Below are 25,424 nucleotides of genomic sequence, written 5' to 3' on the forward strand. Positions count from 1 at the left end.
TGTCTTCAAGATAATCTAGTCCTCCTCCCTCCTCCTTACTACACTTTTTAAAATATAATGAAAAAAACAACAACAAAAATCTAAGCCCGTTTTCTGCCAGTGTTAAGTATATTTAAGCCGTCATTGTATGTTTGAGCAAATTATTACACTAATAAGCCTGTGGTCACCCTTTGGACACTTTGTGGCGTTTTTCAACTTATATTTCATATTTTCGAGGATCTCTAATAACATCTACGAGCTCTGACTGTTTAAAAAAAGACTGTTTAAAGTTTACTTATCATTCAGATAAGATATCGCGCTTTTGTCGCTTTTGTGACTTATTCAGATCTGATCAGATAATGGGTTACTTCCCCTTGGCCCTCATGGTCAATTCAGAGTCTGCGGCACAAGTATGCACAGATTGGGCTCATTCGTGTGCAAGAAACTTTCATGTCCTCTGCAGCTGCTGTCCTGCAGGAAGGCTGTGTTTTCATGTGTCATCGTGCAGTACTCAGTGGGACCCTAAAAAGCGTGCATCAGTGTCTGAGGAGGTGGAGATGGTGGCGTGTATGAGCATGTTCCTGTGCTTACTGTGCTCTTGGGACACGTTTGTTCTCCTGGCTGAACTGTGCTTATCATGTCACAGTCAAAGCGAGAGGGGAAACCGAGAGGTAGGCTTGAAGTTCAGGAGTTCACAGAGAAACCACAGAGATGTGTCACTTAAAAACAGCCTCTCGGAAATATTACTGCTATAGATAAAAGCGAGCTTTTTCAAAATACTTCCCCATTTAGTCCCGATTGATGTCTGTTGTATTGGGGGAGCCAACAGAGTGGTAAAGATTAAAGACTTATTACTTAGACGTATTACTTAGAGACTCTCTTCCCGTCTCCCAAAAACCCCGACATTTCACCTATCTTAACAGACACGTTTTGCACTAAAGAAACCTCACACCTTTGCACTAAAACCGCACCGTTTCGCTATTACATAATCCACTTCCACGCTCTCGATGAAGATGTTAGATGTGCAAAAAGTAGGTCTGCCTCTTGCCGGTGGGGCCGCATCTCGCGGCGGTGTGATACTGGCGCTCGGGAGAGTGTGAGACGGCTCCGCGACTCACTGACGCCAGGCCAAGCAGACCCACAGTCAGGCGGCGAGAGCACACAGGAGGACCCAGCGACACAGAAACAGAAAGCTACAGAGGAAGAAAAGGTGCGGTAAAGTTTTTCTTTCTTCACAGATTTGTAAATGAAAGCTGCCTTTAACTGTTTTATTTCGGTAACCATAGTGTGCTCGACTCTTTTTTTTTTTTTTAAAGGAAGTAGATCCCAGCGGTTATCCGCTCATCACTGTCAGTTGGCAGCTTCAAACTTTTTTCCCCTCTTTTTGCGCACACTTTATCAGACAGCAGTGGAAATTTAGCCTCAAAGTTGTAAATGTCTTGTACACATCTTTTACAAAAGGGGGGGATAGTGGGTAACTTAAGGAATTTAGCAGCAAAGGTTTCGCAGAAATGTTGTAGAAGCGAAGCTTTTCGTCTAAAAGCTAAACTCCCTTTAATTCCCCTTAAATCACCATAAAGAGTTCACCGGGACGAGGTCTTCCGTATTTAACTATGTAATCCATTTGCAGCTGGGAATGATGATTATTGTGCTATTTTTAAACTACCGCTTTTTCTTCTTTTTCTTTTTTTTTGCTTTGCTTTTTTTGGGTGGGGGGGGGGGGGGGGCATGCATTATGCGGATAAACGGGTGGTCTTTCTGTGTCATATGTTGTTATTTTTCTTCATCAATTAGCTGTTTAGTCTGTAACATAAAAAACAAATGGAAGAAATGGCCACCAGTCGCCCGAGGGCTTCATCTTGTTCTGTGTAGAAATTAGTTTACGGTGACATTGAACAGAAAAGGAGCCAAGCTTCTCCTCTTGAGAAGCAAGAAATTGGGGGTTTAGCAAGTGTTCTTTTCCCCGTGATAAACGACTGAAAATGCTTGATAAACTTATCAAGACTACTCTTTAAGTTTCTGATGATCACCTAATTAATTAGCTAAATCTCTTGATTTAAAACGTTACACACTTGAAATGTATCATATTTGGATGCCACTAAACGATATATCACTCTATAATCAGTAAACACGTATTACACCTTGCCATTTGAGGCTTTAAAAAAGTATATTGTTGTAGTGTTAATGTATGCAGACTTAACGTGGCTGTTCAGCTGGTGCACTTCAGAGGACCGTGTCCCCATGTGTTTACGAATTTCTGCCTGTGTGAGTGTGCATGTGAGGGAAGATTGCAGAGGGAGGCAGAGACCTACAACAACTAGAGCTAGCTCTCTTGACATTATTGAAGATGACATATCAGATTACTCAAAGGACAGGAATTTGTCCTTGTCTGTGATCGCATTCTCAGTATGTTGTGCTTTAACTTGTATTTACGCTTTTTTTCCAGCTTAAAAATAAGCATGAAGCCTCTTGAATGTGACTGTCATTATCAGAGGCTTTTATGAGCTTGATATCTGCATCAGTGAACGCAAAGCATGATATTTTCTATCATCCATTCACTATAACAGCTGCTGGTAACTAGTACACTGCAAGGTCTCCATATGTTGCAGGTTTTCCTTTATGAGAGACTTAAACCAATATAAACTCTTTAGTTGACAGTTTTAGATAAGCACTGTTCTTCTTGGATAAATAGAAGAAGAAACATGACAGATTTAAACCTTAAGTCTTGTGTCCCTGTGTCACTGTATGGTTGGGATAACATGTCTGCTATGTGTTGGAGCGAAGTGTCCACCCCAACACAACACAAACCCAACGCTGAGTTCCGAACATGTTTGAAATAGCACCATGAAAACCCATGTGTTTGATAGTTATGTCTGCTGTGGTAGACTGACATGTCTGGGATGCAAAGAATCTGATCCCAGTTCAGTCTCGTCAGAGTCTGAACCATCCTGACACTTTTGGTGCAGGTTTCTAGAGTTTTCTGTATCAGCATTGGAAGGATGCTGAGCAGTGGATGTGTTGGTGACTTTTAGGAGCCCCTCAGGTCAATGCCATGACTGTGATTACTTCGGGGTTTGCTCTTAGACTGTTGTGTTGATTGGTTCTAGGTCTAGCTGTTCGGCGTTAATTCTAGGGCTGCTCATTTATAAAGTCATTTCTCACGATTGCCATAGTGGCTTCATTGAACTTAAAATTATTTTTAGAGAATGACAAAAGTATTGTAAGTGGGACTGAAAGCCAAATTGTTAGTGCAGCACAATAACTCTTGTTTTAAATATAGTTTGAAGCCAAAATTGTAATTAAAATTTGATTAATTGTACATGTCCACCTAATGTTGTTTGCAACCAACTGAAGTAGTTATTAGGGAGCCTGGAAAAACGAACTCATCATATTTTACAGCAGATATGTTACTTTATGTTAGCCACAAGGTGCACAATGCAGTTATGCAAAGATATGCTGCTTTTGCAAGACTGTACAACAAGGAAAGTTTGACAGGTTAATTATATATATTTTTCATGTAAAATGTCCTGTTCTATATTTATTTATTTATTGCATAAAATTGCTAAACTGGGCAGCTTTTTTTGTTTGGCCGAGAGTCCAAAGATATTTAGCTTGCAATAATATGAAACTGATAATTGTAGGACATCTGACTAAGAAACTGGAACCAGAGATATTTTAGCTCTTTCTTTTCTTTTTCTTTTTTTTTAACGACATGATTTAAATGACAAGTACTTTAAGTATTTTTCTTAGTACTAATGTTGATTTCTCAAAAGGATGTTAAAAATGACAGCTGGTCTCCTGTTTTAAAAGCGATTTGTTGGCTCATTAAAAAAAAAAAAAATCCTAGCCTCGTTGTTAGAAATGGTATTCGTAAAGTAGCCTGTAGTGTATCCTTGTAGTGTCACGATTCACATAGTAATGCCCCTTGAAGGCTCTTGATGTTGAAGTACTAGCTGAAGAGACCAGATATGTGAGTGTTCTTCATATCTCTTCCTCCCCAAACACTCAGCCTGTCTTAGATCTCAGGCTTCACCATCACTCTCACTTTTTTCCTTCTGTCTCTGCATCATTCCTCCTTTCTTCCTCTCGCTTTATCTATCACTCTCTTCTTTCCTGCACTCCACGGTTTATAGCCAGTGACTCCATTGAGCGGGGGTTAATGGAGGCCCTATCCAGGACCCTGCTGATAAATAATGTAGCTTCTTTATAATGCTCCATCCCCAGGGAGGGTCCAGAGAGCATCATTACTGCCTGCTCATCCTACACAGCCCAGGCCTAAATTGATTAACAGACACTGGAGCAGTGCAAAATGATCCATGGGGCTAGTGTAGTGGCGAACAGCTCGCACCAGGTGGGTTAAAGCCTTCCCCTGTCAGTGTCGCATCATCCCACTCTGTGCTCCCATTAGCCTCAGTTTCTGTCCAGTGGGCTAACACAATAGTGAGAGAGCATTGCTCAGACTTGGCTATAGGTAATGTTTTTATGGAGCTGTTTAAATGATAGTATCCGTTTCCATTTTCATAGAGGAGAGAGCAACGGCCAAGGCCACTGCAGGCATCTTTCTTTAATGCCTGTGTCACAGATTAGAGATGATGCTCAAAGTTTGATGGTTACATAGAAATTTGAAGTATGGATCATGTGTAGATTGAGTTCATTTAATAATTTATTTGGTTAAAATGTGTTTGAAATATTAACCTGAATGTGAAATCCTATGACATTCTCCCCATCTGCTTGCTAAGTGATGATGTAACAATCCTATTTAATTTAAAAAAATTTTCCTGCATTGCATTAATTTGCGCTTAAAAACATTCCTGCAGCATGTTCCCAAATAAAGCCTGGTGGGTTCTCCATGTATGGCTTATTTACACAATAGTTGTAGTACAGATTATACTGTATGTTCTACTACTGTTTACACTCACCACTGCAATTTTGAATTGCAAAGTCAGGTTTGGTGTGACTTCTCCAACTGAAGTCAAACTTCAGGAGGCACTTCAGCTAAAAATTCATTTAATAATAATAATAATAATAATAATAATAATAATAATAATAATAATAATAATAATGAGATGAAGAAGAATCTGGAGATGTTCATTCTATCAGCAAAATGCCAGAGTTTTTGGATGAGATCTTTATTATAATATCAGTGACACACCTGTAAAGTTTTATTTGCACGTAGATAGGCACATGTATACTCACCAAATTACTCAACATCACCTATGTTATAGTTCCTGGTACAGTAGAGTTTTCCAGGACCACATAAAACCACACATACATGACAAAAACAATACCAGATATACTGTTGCTGCAGGTCATAAATACTTTTCAGACACTTATTTGGAAAGTTGGTTCACAGAAAGGCCGTTATGTCATACAGGCATCCTAGTCCATACATAGATATAGGAGGAGGGGTGCATTGGCGCCTTTTTGTTTTGACTGCCTCACAGAAAACTCCAAACTAGCATTGTCCAAAGAAGAAACACAGTGCCATATCAGGGCCTTTAAATAAGCATGTGGTCAGGCTAGCAGTCGGATGTTATTGACTGCCAGGGCTGGAAATATCTCAGAGACATAGCCTCCATCTGCAGCTGAATGACAGTACAGGATTGTTAGGTTTGCTCCAGATGTTACTGTACAAAGCTTTGTGGAATCCTCCATCTGAAATGCATTAAAGTTAGTCTTTGTGCAGTTAGTCCTGAGCTTGTACTAATAGCACTGGTTGTTACTGAGAGACCATCAAAGACGCTCTGTGGCTGGATATGAATCAGAATAACTTCTTATATGTCTGGGTGGTGACCCTGACAGAAATAAGATGATGCTGATGTTTACCTTTTGAACAGTGTGGGGTTTTGTTTTTTGTTTTTGACACAGCATCCTCAGCTCTCGGGTAAATGTTTTAATTTTTTTGAAAATGTGCTCAGTCAGATTTGCTTTAGACAAGGCCAGCATAGAGATATAGTGTATGTCAGCTTTTAGAGATTTTTAATTTGTATTGATAGTTATGTGAACGGATGAAGTTATGCTACAACAGCAGCAGGCAGCCAGTAACAGCAAAGGTTTTTTTTCCCATTTTTTTTATTTCAGTTTTTTTAGACCAAGAGAAATGCGTCATACATTTTAGGTTTAAAACAAGCAAGACAAGTGTCAGAAGTTTGGTCATATGTATGTTCTTTTTACTTGGTGTTTGATTAACAAAACGTGTAGGGGTGGGGGTGGGGGGGTGTAAATTAAGAGTTGGTTTTGATTACCGTATTTTCACGACCATAAGACGCACTGTACTAAAAGACGCAGTCTCAGTTATGTGTGCCATTACTGTATTTAACACACACATAAGGCGCACTGGATTATAGGGCGCATACAAGTACCGTATGCGTATTTAAAAATAAAGCGGGAGCAAACCTGAGTTCGGTACCTTACTCACATTTCTATTACCGGTAATCGTCATCATCAACAACACACAAGCATACAAGTGTGCGTATTTAAAAATAAAGCAGGAGCAAAACAAAGTTTGGTACTCACATTTTTATCATCAATCAAACCCATCGAAGTCCTCATCCTCTGTGTCTGAATTGAACAGCTGTGCTAAATCTAGAGATGGCACGATACCACTTTTTTATGTCCGATACCGATATCATAAATTTGGATATCTGCCGATACCGATATGAATCCGATATAGTGTTTTTTAATCAACAAAACTGTTTTTTAAATATCTTGCTGCATTTTGTATAAGTTCATACTCAAGTTTAAAACAACAACTACACTAAAGCTATTCTGTTATACCTGTATACAAAAAAAAATTTCATATTTCAGCAATACTGATCAATCTAATAAACTTAGACCTACACCATCCTCCCTATTCTGGTATTTTAAAGAGTACTTAGCGTAAATATTAAGCAACCTAACTAATAGGGTTCCAACTCCCAGCAACAACAAAAATAAATAAATAAAAAATAGGGAACCACCCCTCACGCTCCACCTCATGATGCTTAATCGACGTAATCAACCTTAATTTGATGCAGTGTGAAAAAAAATGCACGGAAATCAATTATTTTTCAAGAAATATTAAATAGATTCAACATCTTTCTTCAACAAAATTGCAGACTGCACAGATGGTACCTTCCCAAAGGAAAAAATACTATAGCTTACTAGGGTATATATATTAGACTTAATAGTCACTATGTACAGTAATTGACTTCTATTCATTTTACATCAAATTAAAACTTTGGGTGTCAGATAATTATTTATTAAAAGCTCGACATTTTAAATGAGAATAAGAAAGAAAAGTATGTCTTTGTGCCCCCTTTTCCCAATTAATGCCCTATCGGCCCCCCTGGCTAAACTTTGCTAGATCCACCCCTGCACAGTTACCAGCGTCAGCTACGTAGAAAAAGATCCTGGTGTAGAAATTAATATTAAATAAATTCTAACAACAGCTTATCAAGCTTAAACGTGCTGCTGTTGTTCAGCCGCTGGTTTCCTCTTTCTGGTGCAAAGTGGGCCAAAAACAAACGAGAGACAGACTCGCGACAGAAAAGCCGATCAGCTGATTTAAGCAGTTTCACGATTGAAGTAGCAGCCGGAGAGCGAGAGGCAGTCGCTTGTTAAGCTTAACGTGGGAATGCTTTACAAACATTCAGAGATGGACTTACACACTTGCTTTACTTCTCTCGGGGATAACTTTGTCGGAGATGAAATGCCAGGTTGCTAGCGAAGCTCCACATGCTATCCAGACCACCGACAGGTCCTGCATGCCACAGCTGCTCTATCACGTGATGCATACGTTCTGAGGTGAGTTACGGCGTGTTGCAAGTTTTGTGAGGTGCTTTCGTGATATTTAATGGATCGGATTACATTTTTTATTTTTCTCCGATATCCGATCCAGTGATTTAGGTCAGTATCGGACCGATACCGATACGTAATATCGGATCGGTCCATCTCTAGCTAAATCTCCATCAAACATGCCAAGTTCACTTTCTTCACTGTCAGAGTCACTTTCCGTGCCGTGCGGCTCCTCGGAAATGATGCCGGCTTTTGCCCAGCGGTTGGAGTTCCTTTGTCAGGCCTCCCGGAATGACAGCAAGCTCACAGTTCATTTGTTTCACTAGTTTTTTCACATCGGCTGTGAGATGGGCACGCATAGAGTCACAGATTAAGAGCGATGGTGATGCGTGGAAAAAACCACCTGGTCTCATACACCTCCCTCAGCCACTTTTTCATCATTTCCTCATCCATCCAGCCCTTTTCATTTGCCTTAATGATGATTCCTGCTGGAAACTTCTCTTTAGGCAAAGTCTTTCGCTTTAAAATCACCATAGGCGGCAGTTTCTGTCCATTAGCATGGCAGCCAAGCACAACAGTAAAAGAAGACTTTTCATACCCCGTTGTGCGTATCGCTACCGTGCTGGTCCCCTTCTTCTCCACAGTGTGACTCACCGGGATGTCAAAAGTGAGCGGGACCTCGTCCATGTTTGTGATGTGGCTGGGCTGGATGTTTTTGTCGCCGATGTGTTTGCTGCAGTAGGAGCGGAAGATGGCCAGCTTTTCCTTATAATCCGCTGGAAGTTGCTGCGCTACCGTAGTCCTGGTCCGGATGGAAAAATGGCACCGTTTCATAAAACGAAAGCACCAAGACGGACCTCCTTGGAAATGTTCAATGTTCATCTCTTCAGCTAGTGAAACTGCTTTTAGCCGAATGGTGACCGTCGAAACGCTTCTCCCACTCGTTCTTTGCTCGATGATCCACCGCTCAAGTCTTTCCTCCAACTTGGGCCACCTCGCCTTATGTCCGCGGAAACTCAGCTGCGTTTTCTTGACCTGCCGGAGCTTGTTTTCTAGCTTCCTCCATTTGCGAACCATCGATTCGTTAATCTTAAATTCTCTCACGGCTGCTCGATTTCCATGTTCCTCCGCATAGCTGATGGCCTTCAGTTTAAACTGTGCTTCATAAGCGTGTCTCTTTGCCATTTTCAGGGTTGTTAAAACAACGATGTTCCACATAATGCACATATGTGCGATTGTCCGGTATATACGATCAACGCCCACACTTCACCCTTTAGCGTTCTCATGGTGTTCTCTACTACGTCCTCCTTACAACACACAGGGCGCACTGCGCTACAGGGCGCGCCGTACTTTTTGAAGAAAATCTAAGACTTTTAAGTGCGCCTTATGGTCGTGAAAATACGGTATATTCAAATATAAACTATTTATAGAAACCTTTTTTTCTTCCTTTTCCTTTTTCTCTGATTTATTTTATTTATTATATCATTTATTATATTTACCTTAAGCAAGCCACTAGTTAATGTAGGGTGCAGTCGGTGTGGATTACTTAAAAGACCCCCAGGACAGTTGATGATGTCACCTTAATCTCATTTTGTAAGCAAAACAATTATTTGAATAAGTCAGTTTTTTTTGTTGTTTTTTTTTTAAAAAATACTGTTATTAGTAGTAGTAAGAATTTTAGCTGAATTCCCAAGTTTTGGTAAGAATTGTACTTGTCATTAGGGCTGCACGATTTTGCATAAAATGAGAATCACGATTTTTTGGCTTAGAATTGAGATCACGATTCTCTCACGATTTTCTTTTCCAGTATAAATATTTATTGCACTTATTAACTGCACATCAACTTCGTAACAGCTGAGACTGAACATAAAAACAATAAATAAACATAAAAACAACAAATGTCTCACGTTTTGTTGTTGCCGCAAAATGTTGTACTGCTTGAAATTCCGTGTCCACCGTTGCTCGACGCTGCGTGTATAGAGCAGGTAGTGCAACAATAGAAAAATAGTTCCGGGACGGCACTGTGTAGCATTTGTCTAGGGTGTTGATCATTTTCCTAAATCCCTCGTTTTGCACAGTGTTGATGGGAGCCATATCTTTGGTCAGGTGATAAGTAATAGCCTCCGTAATTTCTTTGTGCCTGCGGGAGATCGACGGGTATGGGGAAGCGCTGTATAAGGTTCCCGTTATTGATGTTTGGGTGGTTGACCGGGACGGATTTTCTCCAGTCACTTTCTCGTCATCCCTGACGTGCTCTCCGTTGTTTTTTCCCTGCTAATTTTAGCATCACACGGCACAGCTTCTGTATCACATGGTATAAGGCTCCGCCCTTGTCATTTGTTGAGTAGGAAGAGTGAGCGCTTGTTTTTATGCAGATTACGTCCCGGATCAAAATGCGGTACAATCGTCGTCGTCTTTTTTTAAATCGTTGTCATTTGGAAATGAGATTGCACATAAGTATGAATCGAGATCGCAATTTTCTAACGATTAATCGTGCAGCCCTACTTGTCATTGTATTTTTTTTTTTTATTGTCATTTTAATTTCTTTTTAAAATAATTTTTTCATTTTCATGTTTGCATGCAAGGAGGGAGGGCTACTGGGGCTAGTCCTGCCAATGTTAGCCACACAGAAAACTAGTCTGACATTGTGTGTGTGTTTAAAAATGCAGTGGTCCTCATTTCAGTGACATTTAACCTAATTTTAGTAGTATAATTTGTTTTGGGATTTTTTTTAAAGGTGGTAGTTTTATTCTGTGTGTAATTATTATCAAGGCAACATTAGCAAAGGCACAAGACCCGCAGAAAAACTTTCGATAGATGAGTATATTCAATATATTGCCCACCCCTAGCTACCAGTGTACATTAAATTATAGTCAGTTATTTGTTTGTTTTTCCTTGTTTAAAAAAACAAGTAAAATAGTAACTAGGATTATTACTAGTTATAATTTGGTGGTATTTTTCAGGGGCAGAAGTTCAGAATAGTTATGAAAATACAGGTATCCGTAGAATTTACTAAAACCTTAAATGCCAAAGCCTCCTGATGCTTGTTGTGTTAATAAAGTTGACCCCCTTGACAAAACTAAGATATTGTGAGTACACAATGCCATCCACTTTATTCAAATGTTAATTTTAATTACCTAAAAAAAATTCACACCTAGTTTTTGCTTTTATGTAACTGTAACAGTCTTGGTATTAATACATGTTCCTCATAAATAGAAGAGTTAGTTTGCAAATGAAATTAGGGGTAACATGACAGAAATCTAATTTGACTTCAGTGAGAAGAGAGGCCACACCCAAGGATTTTCTTTTACCCCTCCTTAACTGTTTCACTACAATGAAAAGATGTTCATTGTGAAAGAGCCTGAGGGGAAAAAACGAGTCAGGGATGGTCAATTCAGGAAACATTTTTTGTTTTCCATCCTGCACCTGTGGAAAAGCCTGCAAGTCTCAGCAGAAGGAAGTGATGTCACTGTTGTTCAGGCGATGACACATAAGAAGATAAAACTCCACAGCTTGTTTCCTGTTTCTGTTAAGGTGGCGAGTCTTTTGTCAATATAAAGGTGTAGTTTTCCCACCATATGCCCCGTCCTTTCAATGATTGTAGCTTTGTATTACTTTTTAGATGAGCCAATTATATTCAAGTTAATTTTAGTTGTAACTTGCAGCTTTCCAGTCAGTGTGGTTGGCAGTAGTAAGTGTCCACGGCCTCCACAACACATGCACACAAACACACACACTTTGTAAATAGCACCTGTTCGTATCAAACGTCCCAGCCCAGATGCCAGTATGAGGTAGCTTACATAGGCAGTAGTTGTCAAAGATAGAAATCACTATTCATCCCATAATCTGAAGGGCCAGGAATAACTACAGAGCAGTCTTAATGATGTATTTGTTCCTGCTCTTAGGAAATCCAATATACTGCAGGCTTTACTGTCAGAGTGATGCACACTCGCCCACGATCGGTTACAGATAAACGCTGGTGGATTCCTGACACGCTGTTTATTTGATTCAAGGATCACATTTGAACATTCATCCTCAGCCAAACCTCAACCATAACTCTGTTTTATCTGCCTAATTGCATTCAGGCATAACTTGAAAAGAAGGTGGAACGAGGAGTGCTGAATGTGCTCTTGTTTTCCCTTTCAAAAGCCAAAATGTGTGTACCTTCTGACTACTGAATTGCTCCCGTGGGACCCCAGTGAATAGGCACATTTATACTGGGGTTCACATGCACTTCCTTTTTATTGTCCTACGCATGGCCAGATTCCTGCCCAGAACCGGTGTGCAGTGTTAAAGCTTTTTTTGATTGCTCGCCTCAGCAGGTTACTCATTAGAGGTTTCCTTCCTCTGAAATCTGAAAGACAGCCTTTTAAAACTCATATTGGATTTCAGAGGTGGGACCAAGTCATTGTTTTGCAAGTCTCAAGTCAAGTCTCAAGTAATGTCAGGCAAGTCAGAGTCGAGTCTCAAGTCACTGGTGTAAAAGTCCGAGTCAAGTCACAAGTCTGAAACTTTGAATTTCAAGTCCTTTCGAGTCATTCAAAAAAACGAAAAAAAGCATGTTGCAGTTATATGCTAAATGTAAATATTAGACCATGTAATTTTTAAATCTGTGTTTTTCTCAACACATGACAAAATAGTGAACTTAGAAAATATACACAAATTGTGAAATTGCACCTCTTTAAAATGCAGCTCAATTAAACCTAGCTCCAAGAATAATTTTCACCGACAGTTCTGAGATAAGCTGCATGTTATTCTTGGATGCGCTTGTAGGACTGGCTTTAAAATCGCATGACAAAAATATCATACACATTAAAAAAAAACTGCATCACCAACGTAGCCTGGACAACATTTGCTAGTTAGATGAAGTCAGCTATCTCATCGTAGCATATTTATATGCATATTTATAATCATACGGTTCTTGGAGTGAGTGCATACACTCATGAAGTTTAGTAACTTCAGGTCACTGCAACAAGCCCAGGTACAGTTTACCGACGGATGGGTGCAGGACCTTGAAACGCACCGTGTAGAACGAAAGACCATCATACGTATCATAAGTTTACCAGTCTCACAAACTGTCGTCATAAATACACATTCCTTAACCGTTTATTAATAGGACCTTTGAGCTCAACGATAATTAATTAGTAGTGGAAATAATTTCTGGTAGCATCACAGAAATGTAGCAGTGACAATAATACTGTATGCTGTAATCGTACTGGACAATTAGTGATACAAAAAACCTGTTTTATCCTGTGAATAAAAGTATGTTTTTGTCAATGTACCATAATAACAGAAGCGAAACGCAATATCATGTCAGGACAATTCACTATTTATGCACAATAAACAAAGGAGCATAGCGCGACAATTTCTGTTCAGCGCCAGACTTACTTGTAACCTATATCACTAATTATGTTAAGAAAAATGACGTATTAACTACTAAAAAACACTGACCTTCGTGTAAATGCTTGGAGCAGACTAACCTGTGAGCTGGAGTGTTCTGGGACATTATATTTGGTCTTTGAATGGCTGCAATCCAGTCGCCTCTTTGTTACTTCGGAAACATGGCTCGAACAATTTCTCTTCAACGACGTAATCCGATAACAACCGATCTCTTTACCCGTCGGCTTCCCGTGGCTGTCATGCGACCGGCTATTGCAGTTAATAATACAACAGCTTCTTGCCATTTTTGTGTTTCTTTTTATCGCTGTATAACTGATTTTAATTGAAAGTCTGTGTGCGCTAGTACCTCTTGCCACGAGTTCCCAGAATCCTTTGCGGTTCTACCCGTGAATGACGTCACATTTTCAATCTCTATATAATATGCATGTTAAATTTTATATTTGGGGTAAAATATCAAGTCTTTTCAAGTAAACCGGTTCAAGTCCAATTCAAGTCCCAAGTCATTGGTGTAAAAGTCCAAGTCAAGTCACAAGTCTTAGAACATTTTTTCAAGTCAAGTCTAAAGTCATAAAATTAATGACTCGAGTCTGACTCGAGTCCAAGTCATGTGACTCGAGTCCACACCTCTGTTGGATTTTATCAAGCACACACTATTTTACCTAGCAAGTTGTCTTTGCACTGTTGAATCATAAAATCTCATAGTATGTACACAATATGTTTAATCTTCTCTGAAAATTAAGCTGAGAAACAAGATGAGAATAAGAGATAAGAAAGAAAATAATTCTAAAAGCCTTGATCATATCGGTGTGAATCAATATGCTGTCATATTGCACTTCCACAGACACACAAACATTTATTTGTTTGGTTATCTAACAAGCACAGTCTCGATAGTCTCTGGGTAGGTCAGAGTAAAATATACAAATGGCCTTCAGAAAAGCAACATAATACACTAAAAACGCATGATAATAAGTTTACCTGGAAACCTGGAATTAAATAGTTTTTAATCTTTGATTTGCCAACCCCTGACTAGGGATGGGTACCGGTGTCGTTCTGACATAAACGGTAGTAACCAGACCGAAAAGCAGCGCACATTTCGGTGCTTTATTTCGGTGCTTTTTTTTTCCTGAGCTGTGATACACTTCTAGCCAATCATTTTACGTTTCCGAGGATAGTAGGCGGGCCCAGGTACGTACGTTCTGTTAGAGCAGAGCTACAGATTAAAAATGTCCAAGGCGAAGCGGTCAAAAGTCTGGCTGTACTTCACAGCAAAATATGCAAACTCAGCAGCCTGCAACAAGTGCTTTAAGCTGATACTGTGATACTGTCAAAGGAGGTAACTCCTCAAATCCGATGAAACACCTGGCGACGCATAGCGTTTTTTTTTTTTAAAAGCCCAGAAATGCGCCGTATTTGATAGCTTGCTGCGAGACCTCACGCCGTGCAGATCTACTGCGGGTGGGTTGCCTGTTATGCAGCATCCCCCAAAAACCCGAAGAGTAGAGTCCTGGCCCCTAGCCCTGCCAGTGTAGCAGAAATGATGACGGATGATGATGGCAGCAGCAGCCGTTCTTCTCTGCGTGAGTAGCTTAATGTTGTTCGTGTGTAATTTACGTTGAGTAGACTAACCACGTTATTACATTAATGCATGTAAGGTGAACTAGCAAACATCATCATAGCTACATGCGGCTGTCTTCTTGTTTGATGGCAGATGCTCCCTTCACCCTGGCCAAAAAGGCTAAAATGACCAAAGAAAAAGTGGAAAACAGTTAAACATGAGAGGTTTTGGACAAAGTTTGTGTTTTTTCCATTGATTAAGCACTGCTTCCAGCCAAGAGTGATACCATATATGCCCCATAGCTGCAGAAAAGGCTAACATTGTTATCTTTTTACAAAAAACAGCTGAACATGAGAGGTTTTTGGACCAATTTTGTGTTCTCCATTCTTTAAGCACCGTTTAAGCACCGGCACCGTTTCAAAAGTACCGATTTGGCACCGGTATCGGATAAAACCTAAACGATACCCATCCTTACCCCTGACTGCATTACATGATGCAGCTGTTTCTGTTGAAGTTGCACACTTTAAATAAAGTTCTTGACTAAATATGACCTTCATGTTTGTTTGGGAAAAAGTGTATTTAGTAGTCGATGAGTCTAATCACGAAAGTAATTGACATTAATTTCAAAATCTGATTTTGTTTGAAAATATTTAATATAATTTTAATATTGACAGAACTTGCTGGCTTTTACCTCTCTGATATATGGATATTCTTTAATTTCTGCTATTATTGACTGAATATAATCATTTGTTCCACAAAGATTTAGGCAGCACTATAATGTAATAAAATACCTTCTCCAGGTGTTTTGCCATATTGCACGGCTGCTTCTCTCTGTGGGATGTGCTAACTTTGCACATATAAGAAGTGTTCTCCTGTAAATGACATCAGTAATTGGTGGTAATGTGACAAGACAGGACAGGAAGCTATTGGGAGAATGTCTGGTTAGGGCTGATGATCAGAGGAGGGTGTCCTCTGTGACTCTCCAGCTCTTTTCCCAGAACCCATGACTGATATGACCAGACCAGCTGTATGGGTGAAATCATTGCTTGCTTCATTGCTTACACGAGCAGGTCTGTTAGTGCCGTTAAAGAGGAGGAGGAGATTTATGTTCATGTTTTGTAGTTGCAGCAGCTTTGTGAAACGGGCAGGCAGTGACGTGTACATCTTTTTGTGAAGGACTTTAACTTACACTTATGTAAGTTATGCTTATACTTCTTAACTCACACTTCTTTTTATTTTTTTCTAGTGACTCTGAAGAGGACCTTGTCTTGCATCTTGGAAGCCAAGGATTTTAACATAAGAAAACAAACAAATAATATTTAAATCTTTGTGTTCAGAGACTGGACAGTGTCCAACGACTGGTTGCGCTTCCTTTAGGAGTGGGGAGGAGGGCGGCTTGGCCAACATGAATGTCACTTCGCTCTTCTCCTTCACCAGCCCAGCCGTGAAACGGCTGCTGGGTTGGAAGCAGGGAGATGAGGAAGAGAAATGGGCAGAAAAGGCAGTGGATGCTCTGGTTAAGAAACTGAAAAAGAAAAAGGGAGCCATGGAGGAGCTGGAGCGGGCTCTCAGCTGCCCGGGTCAGCCCAGTAACTGTGTGACAATCCCCCGCTCACTGGATGGACGGCTGCAGGTGTCTCACAGGAAAGGCCTGCCCCACGTCATCTATTGTCGGGTGTGGCGCTGGCCTGACTTGCAGTCCCACCATGAGCTGAAAGCGCTGGAATGCTGCGAGTACCCCTTTGGCTCCAAACAGAAGGATGTGTGCATCAATCCCTACCACTACAAACGAGTGGACAGTCCAGGTGAGTGAAATCCCGAGGTAACTTGAACGGCATGCCTCTACAATGACCTTAATACCTGTTTAAGATGTGCAGACTCTTTGACAGTGTTGTTATAAATTTTACATTTCACTCTTAAAGGTACTCAAAACTCGGATACTTTGCAATTTAAGTATAGATGACGGCATGAGTCAAGGTAGAGGAATTGCTTTCATGAGAGAAAAGATTGAAAGTATAATACAAGTATTCTAACTGTAAAATGAACAAAAAATCTACACATTTTTAAATTCAAGGACACTTGGGCCTAGTGGTTTGGATTAATGGTGATTTCCTGGTTTGGTTTTCCTGGCCATCTCATATTTATCATGACAAAATAACTATTTAAAACTTTTAGGATCCTCAAGTTTCTATATTTTCCTTTCATCAGTTCCTTTAATCAGTTCTGTATATTTTTTGTATGTTGTTTTAGTTACCTTCCTGTTTTCTGACAGATTTTGTCCCTAACCAGAATATCCACACAACTTTTTATTTACATGGATGATCATAGAGAGATGACATTTTTTTTTAAATTATTATTATTATTATTATTAAGGAGAAGTTCAGGAGGCTGGCCACATGGAAAGCGGCAGGGCACACACAATTAGATTTAATATATATATATATATATATATATATATATATATATATATATATATATATATATATATATATATATATATATATATATATATATATATATATATATATATATATATATATATATATATGTATGTGTATATATATATGTATATATATGTATATATGTATGTGTATATATATATATATATATATATATATATGTATATGTATATATGTATGTGTATATATATATATATATGTATATGTATATATGTATATATATATATATATGTATGTGTATGTATATATATATATATATATATATATATATATATATATATATATATATATATATATATATATATATATATATATATATATATATATATATATATATAGGAAAAGGAAAAAAAAAAACCAAAACAATAAAAATGACTTTACAAAGAATAAAAATAAAGATCTCAGCTAAAAAAAAATAAACTCAGGATAATGTCTTTTTGTACTACCCGAGTTTGAGTTATTTCCTTGCCTAGGTTTGTCCACTGCTTTGGGGTTCTACCTGCAAAAATAAGACAAATCAAACACAAACTGGCCTTTTACTAAACACAAAATGAAAGTCAGCCGACAAGATAAAAACAGCTGTCTGCATGGTGCTGTGTGGGTGTGTATGTATGTAGCAGAAAATTCCATCTGGGCAGAATGAGGGCTTTGTTTTGGGCATGCTCAGTACTGCAGGTTCTACTTTTTTTTTTTTTTTTCTCCTTTATCTTGAACACATGTAGACATACAGGCAGACACACTCTCAAACTTGGACGCATGTCACAAAAATTAGAACGCACACGCACACACACGTATGACTGCAGGCAGTTTCTCCGACGATGGCTGGAACAGGAAGATACTTAGTCTCTCACAATAGGAGGAAAGAGTTATTGGCTGCCATACAGACACTTTGTTTTCACAGCGGGTGGAAGAAAGGGCTAAGGTGATTTAACCCCACAGCACCTGTCTGGCCACACGACTCCCCCCCACAACAAACACCACAACACACCCTATTTTTCCTCTATTAACCCAGCCCACCTACTCAAACACATCCTGCCAATTTCCCTTCAACCTTATACATAAAAGCACAGCTGTCTGACTGCTCCACAAATAGCCTGTAAAATAAACATTTATTTATATATTGATCCATTGGCCTATTGCAGCACATTCAGGCTACCTGCAGGAATATAGACAGCAACCCGAGTCTCATCTAAAGTTTCACCACTAGCTTTATTTATCTGCAGAGGTATTTATAGACACAAGTGGAGTGTATATCTGTGGTTTCTACTGCACCTGAACAGCCTTCAGCCAGGATATTTACCCCAAGTGATGAATTCCACAAGAACAGCTTGCTTCAAAATGTCTTTTTAGTGCAGAAACCTGAGAGTCTGGGCCAATACTGCTGGCTAAGACTTACTGCCTGGAAGCTGACATTTGAAATGCGTAGCGACATCTGTGCGCAGAATGTTGAGTCATGGAAAGTGCCAGAAACAGATTTCCTTTGTTGTGCTGGCATCAAATAACTTATTGAGTTCAGATGTATCTTTTTCTACGTGGGTAGAGCTTGATATGATGAGCACTTAAAGTAATTATCTTTCTTTGTTTTTGTTTTTTTGTTTTTTAAGATTGGGATTAATGAAGAATTTACCTCAGTGGGTAATTGTGGTGTTAGATAAATCATAACCTCGCTCCTTCTTACCTTTCTGACCTGTTAACCACCACTTGTTCTGCCCGTTCACTTCGTTCTTCTTCTTTTATCCAGCTTACTGTACCTTCCTTCCGCCTCACCACCATGGGAAGCAGAGCTTTCAGCTGCTCTGCTCCCAGGCTGTGGAACTCTCTGCCCCCAGAAATAAGAAATATTGGTTCTCTCCCCCAGTTTAAATCCCAACTCAAAACTCATCTGTTCAAATCTGCATATTCACTGTGAATCCACTGTTTGTTCATTTTATCTTGTGCTTTTATTTTATTGTTCTTATTTTGCCATTGTTTTACTAAGTGTTTTATCTTATTGTAAAGTGTCCTTGGGTGACTTGAAAGGCGCTCATAAATAAAATTTATTATCATTATTATTATTATTATTATTATTATCAGCAAAAAAAAAAAGACAAAGCATACGTGCATTTCAACATAAATATGTTTTGGAACATCAGAAAATAAACTAAAATAATTTGCCACATGCTTGTTTAATTGTCCCAGACCTCCTTTGGGCCCTACACAATGAGGAATTTTGTAAGAAATAAAAACATTTTTTAGACATAAGCTACATCTACAAGTTACCTTATGAATGTTCTTACGCTACGGTTATGTTAGCCAATTGATCTTTGAGCAGTTCTGCACCAAAATGAAGCCTGTACAAAATATTTACCATTGCTTTACCTTGTACATTGTTCTTGGATCACGGTGATGGATTATTTGTAGCCGTTTGTTGCTGGGTTTCAAAAATAGTGGGTTTGATTCTTGTAAAGGAGTCTCTCTCAGGGCTCATCCCATGACTTTACCCTAGCCAATCATTGGCAAGCAGCCTGACGCCACATTTTCTGCTCAACTCGGCTCTCTTTGAACCTTGGTCGAGTAGATATTGAAAAAGCAGTCAAAGGCACTTCTAAATTTGTTTGTACGAGTAAATTGATTTGTGCATGAAAGGTTTGTAAGTACGATTTATGTACTCATTTGTGTTTACATACTGTTAGTAAATGAGGCTGAATGACTGCTGTCGCAGCTGTTTTGGCTGGCAGATTTTACATCTCCCAGTTTATATCAATATGTCATTTTCATCCACCTCTGATCTGAAGCATGGGAAAAAAAAAATCTCCTACCTTCTTTATAGATGATTAACTATGGGGGGGGATTGTAATTTGCAAGAGCTTTAGTGTCACATAATACGACTTTCTAACGGGTGGAGGGAGTCCAATTTAACTCGACTCGGTATATTCTCTCTGAACACCATTTGTTTGTTTCTTCCTCTACAGTGCTGCCACCTGTCTTGGTACCAAGGAACAGCGAGTTTAATGCCAAGCATACGATGTTGCCTCGCTTTCGCAACCCCTTACAACAGAACGAGCCACACATGCCCCAAAATGCCACCTTCCCAGAATCCTTTGGTCAGGCAAACACCTTGCCTTTCCCACATTCACCTGGGAACAGTTACCCAAACTCACCTGGAAGTGGCAGCAGCGTCACCTTTCCTCATTCACCATCTAGCTCTGACCCCGGCAGTCCATTCCAGATGCCAGGTAGTAATTATTCTTCTGTTTTCTTTCTTCTCCTACACTTTTCCTCCACTTTAAAGCTCACTTGACTTTGCTCTGTCTCCTTCCTCATGCAGAGACTCCCCCTCCTGCCTACATGCCCCCAGAGGAGCAGATGAGCCAGGATTGCCCTCAGCCAATGGACACCAACCTCATGGCTCCACCATTGCCCCTGGAGAGTAACAACCGGGCAGGTAACCATGGTAGTTACTGTCTTGCTGGCGCGCACACACACACACACACACACACACACACACACACACACACACACACACACACACACACACACACGTTTTGTGTGATATCTGCAAAACACTGTCTGTACCTGCTCACCTTTTTTCTTTATACCTCTTTTTTTTGGGGGGGGTCACATGGAAATGCACAAAGTGAGAGGAAAACTTCAGTGAGGCCACTGTTCTTTATCCTGTCAGATAAAACGGCGTGTGGGCAGGGCATGCTAGTTTACAGTAGGCTTTGTCTGTGGGTGCAAGCTCAAGGGAAGCTCAAAGCCTCAGCAAATTAAGACAGGCCTCAAAGCCGTTTTATGGGGACTATAAAAGCTTAGGCTTATGTCATCTTTGCGGCGGGTAATAACTTAAAACTTGTTAACGATAAGGTTCACTAATTGCCTCCTACTTTTAAATCTAAAATGCGGTGCAGTAATTGCTGCTATCTTGACTTTGTGTTGTATACTTTATTGTGCTAGACAGACAGCAACTGAGCACTGCATTCATAAATGCGTAACAGACTAAGCAGTGGACATGTATTGGACTCCAAAGCCCTTTGATTCAGATTTTATATCTTATAGCAGTAATCATTTCAATCAGTAATCCAAAGACCTGGATTACAGCTGTAAAGAAGTTTGATGGTAGATGATGAGAGGTTTTAAATAAACCTTCAGACTACCCAAATATAGAGGGAACAAAGGTAAATTGTAGGGATTATGCGCTACTAGTCAACTAATTGTTGCTATTGTCACTAATCTGTACCAAATCTACTAGTTTAATCTGTTTTACATTTTAATTGATACCCAATCCTGGTCCTTATGACTCGACTCAAGATAAGTGGAAGAAAATGGATAATTTAGTGTTTTCTCATTTTAAATTTTAACTTTTAATGATGTGGTTGTCATGAATTTTCGAATAGTGTGCATCATTCATAATGCACGGCACAATGCAACACACTGGTCTAGACCACTGGTCTAAGATATCAGCTGATGTGATCAGGTGATACTCTGGGACTGAACTTGATTTTGACCCTTTTTTTAAAAAAATATTTACTGTTTAGAGTTAAACTCGTAAATGGCTGCACTCTGCAGTTATCTGCTGGTGCAAACGCTGATAAAGCTCTGACTGCTGCCGGAACTTTTGTGTCATTAAAGCTTAGAGATTCTGCCCATGCATGCTGACAGCAGAGCTGTTAAAAGTATTCCTGGCAGTTGGAGTTTGGGGATTTTTTTCCAGTTCTCTTCCACAAGCTGCATCCTGTACAGGGGAGCAGGTTTCTATTGTAGGCCAGTTCTGGGAAAAGGACAGACAAAACACACCTGCTAGCCAGTGCCACGCTACAGAGGAAGTTTGGGAGAAGTATGCGCTTAAATAAACATGATTTATTCCCCTTACAGAGAGAGGGTGAGGCCAGCTGGCACCAGCTTACCCTGAGATACCAGGCTCAGCGAGCATGCTCACGTCCCGTCTTTTGACTGTTTGCCTGCTCAATAAACCCTGGCATGCAGACCACAGTTGGCCTTGACACTTTAGAATACACTGATTTGGGTCAGAATAAATGTATGGAAATGTGCTTGTTTATTTATGGTTATAGGCAACATGGAATAATTTGAATGAAAGAAGAGTCTGAAAGAATTTGATTAAATATTTGGTTTCCTGTCATCAGCTTCTCTGCACACGACTCTTAAATGCCCCTCACAATTGTGCCTGGTGTGAGGCATGTACCGTGTACTCTACTCACTCTAGTGACTTGTTAATGTGTTTCCTGTGCAGATGTGCAGCCTGTGGCCTATGAAGAACCCAAGCACTGGTGCTCTATTGTTTACTACGAGCTCAATAATCGTGTTGGAGAGGCCTTCCAGGCTTCCTCCACCAGTGTGCTCGTCGATGGCTTCACAGATCCCTCCAACAACCGCAACCGATTCTGCCTCGGCCTGCTCTCAAACGTCAACCGCAACTCTACTATTGAGAATACCAGGAGGCACATTGGCAAAGGTACAACATGGAAAACCTGTCGGTGACCAAAATGAAGCAATTGTCGCCAGACTAGCCTAAATCAATTCATGTTGTCAGCAGGAACTGAGATGTGGCGTAAAACGCAACGACAGATTGACTAAACATTCCAGTCTGTTGATTTCAGGTTGACCACACGGATGTTTGTCTTCTTTTGATAAAAGAGACTCATCCACCCTGTTAATACTGTACTACTCTCTATTAGGCGTCCATCTGTATTACGTTGGAGGGGAGGTGTATGCAGAATGTCTGAGTGACAGCAGTATCTTCGTCCAGAGTCGTAACTGCAATTATCATCACGGCTTCCATCCCACGACTGTTTGCAAGATTCCCAGCGGCTGCAGCCTAAAGATTTTCAACAACCAGGAGTTCGCTGAGCTGCTGGCTCAGTCCGTCAACCACGGCTTTGAGGCCGTTTATGAGCTCACCAAGATGTGCACTATCCGCATGAGCTTTGTTAAGGTAGTCTGGTTTGAATTTTCCTTCTAAAAAATTAACGTTTTTGGACGATAGATGTTTAGCTGCTTTTAATCAGTTTTTACCTTTTTAAAAAAGGTTTATATGGCTCAGCAGTTGTACAAACAGCTGAGCAGCCACACACACAGTATTTGTTTGATGCTGTGTAACATAATTACAGTTAAGCATGTAACTATGTGCCTGTCTCTATTTTGTGGTTACGCTGTATAATTTTACATTGTTATAAATTAAATTCTCATAAAACTACAATAAATGCACATTAATGTTTACAGATAATCTGTAATTTTAATGTCAGCTGATGGTCTTTCACAGCTGACAGGAGATTTATTATACCATGAAATTTCAGTCAAGCCACACTTAAACTGTGCCCTGTTTTTAAAACTCTGCATTGGAGGGGTTTTTATTTTTTGGTTTTTTGTTTTTTTTTTAAAGGCACTTTTTTAAGCTGAAAATTAATTTAAAGTGGTAAAATATCTGGAATGAGACAGTCCAAAAATAATTAGCATTTTCCATTTTCTTTTAAATCACCACCAAATTGTAAGAAAATAAAACCCGTGTTTTTGTGCTTTTCAGGGCTGGGGTGCAGAGTACCACCGCCAAGATGTGACCAGCACACCCTGCTGGATTGAGATTCACCTGCACGGCCCCCTGCAGTGGTTGGATAAGGTGCTGACTCAGATGGGCTCCCCTCACAACCCCATATCCTCCGTCTCCTAGGCTTCACTGTGCTCGGCACTGTGGATGTCCATATCCCAGCATTTTGATTTAAGTAGCAGGAACAGGGGTTAGCTGGTGCCAGACTGGTTTGTGTTTTTGTCAGACTGAAGTTTTGACTGAAACACAAACTGATCCGGGACTTTGAGGTTAGGCGGGTTGTTAAATGGGTTTGTTCTCTACTTGAAGGATGTCTGAATTGGGCACATTTACAGACTGGGAGAGGAGTTAGCAAGGTGAGCGTGATGCAACTGGAAGATACTTGATCTCTGTGACCAACTGTAATAATTAGACCATCATACTCATATTGATGCAAGTATCCTCTTTGATCTTGCTCCCGCAACATTTTTTTTCCATCTTTCTACTATTCTGACTCATAACTAGTTTGCATCTAATTCTTCCCTCGGAAATCCTGATATACACATGTAGTCACAATAATTATGGGACATTCCAGGTCACCGAAATGCAGTTGGTTTCTGTTTTCTGTCCAACTGCAGTCAGGTTGGCATGAAATGTGCTTCTGAAATGTAAACTGTTAGCAGGAAAATTTTCATCTCCCGAATATGTAAAGAAGTGTGCCGGGTTGTCAAAATGTTTCTTAGATTATAATAAGTGAGAGCAGTTAAAGTTATCTGTATAACAGCAACATAAAATCCACTATTACAAGTAGAAGAATAATATGAGGGCAAAATTTAGGGCCATTTGAGCATTTAGTGTAGGATTTAGTGTGGTGCATGGCACTCAAAGGGCATTTCAGACATAAACAGTTTAAAGTGTTGCTCATCTTGTGTTTCAAATGAATTTTAAGAGGAAAAAACGGATAGTGTTTAGATATATTCACTATTAGATTATGTGCTGTGCAGTCTGGTTTTCAAAGCCTAGTTTGGTTAGTGTAGTGTTACACATTTAAGACTGGTAGCTGAACATGAAATGAAGCGGAGGCAAACACAAGTACAGTGTAGTTTGTCCCCTGCTGTATTCTCTGCAGCTGAATCTGATGTGTCATGCAGAGTCGAGTCGCATTGAGGACATTAATATTTCAGTGACTGCGCCTCATCATCTTATTACATTGAGCAAAACGTGTTAAATGACTGTTATGGGAAAAAGTTGAGTATTCAGATTTTAATCATGACTGAGAAAAAGGGTGTCAGCTACTGACTTCCCCAAATCATTTTCTTTTAATAAAATGCAGATTTTTGCCATTCAGTTATTTTTATGCTTTGAGCAATCCTGTTTGCTGTAAAACTATTGTACTCTTTACATTCTTTTTGTATTTTTTGAACATTTTTAGTTTTGTTTGCACTTTCACATGTTGCCTCTTTGTTTTGGTTTTATTTTGTTTTCGCTTCCTCTGTCTGGTTTGCTCAGTAAAAACTCCCAGAAAAGCAGTTTTATTCCATGAATATCAAGTCTCTACTGGAAGAGTCAATAAATTTGTTTCATTACTTGCAATATTTCTGTCTCTTTCATGACCACTGTCTCTGCATGTTTGTCTTTGTGTGACTTGGTTTAATTACAGGCCACCCATGCTAAGAAAATATGCATCATGTATTGTTGGGGACTTTCTGTGTGCGTGTGTGTGTTCAAGGTTCTT

General features: G+C 39.6%; 1 protein-coding gene across 4 annotated transcripts; it reads left to right on the top strand.

The window, feature by feature from the left end:
* Window positions 1-1,057: 1,057 nt before the first annotated feature.
* On the top strand, window positions 1,058-25,284 carry smad1 (SMAD family member 1). 4 transcript variants are annotated; one of them, XM_026171339.1, is made up of 7 exons: window positions 1,058-1,189; window positions 16,048-16,515; window positions 20,121-20,384; window positions 20,477-20,602; window positions 22,400-22,621; window positions 22,845-23,101; window positions 23,690-25,284. In XM_026171339.1, exons 2-7 carry the CDS (start codon window positions 16,116-16,118, stop codon window positions 23,831-23,833), a joined length of 1,413 nt encoding a protein of 470 aa, XP_026027124.1. In that variant the 5' UTR covers window positions 1,058-1,189; window positions 16,048-16,115; the 3' UTR covers window positions 23,834-25,284. The 4 variants fall into 4 exon arrangements, with proteins under 4 accessions (XP_026027124.1, XP_026027125.1, XP_026027122.1 ...); XM_026171340.1 differs by having other exon boundaries at window positions 20,477-20,593; XM_026171337.1 differs by having other exon boundaries at window positions 1,125-1,189; window positions 15,957-16,515.
* The last annotated feature ends 140 nt before the right edge of the window (window positions 25,285-25,424 follow it).

Source organism: Astatotilapia calliptera, chromosome 6 (genome assembly GCF_900246225.1).
Source record: "Astatotilapia calliptera chromosome 6, fAstCal1.2, whole genome shotgun sequence".
Classification (NCBI taxonomy): Eukaryota; Metazoa; Chordata; class Actinopteri; order Cichliformes; family Cichlidae; genus Astatotilapia; species Astatotilapia calliptera.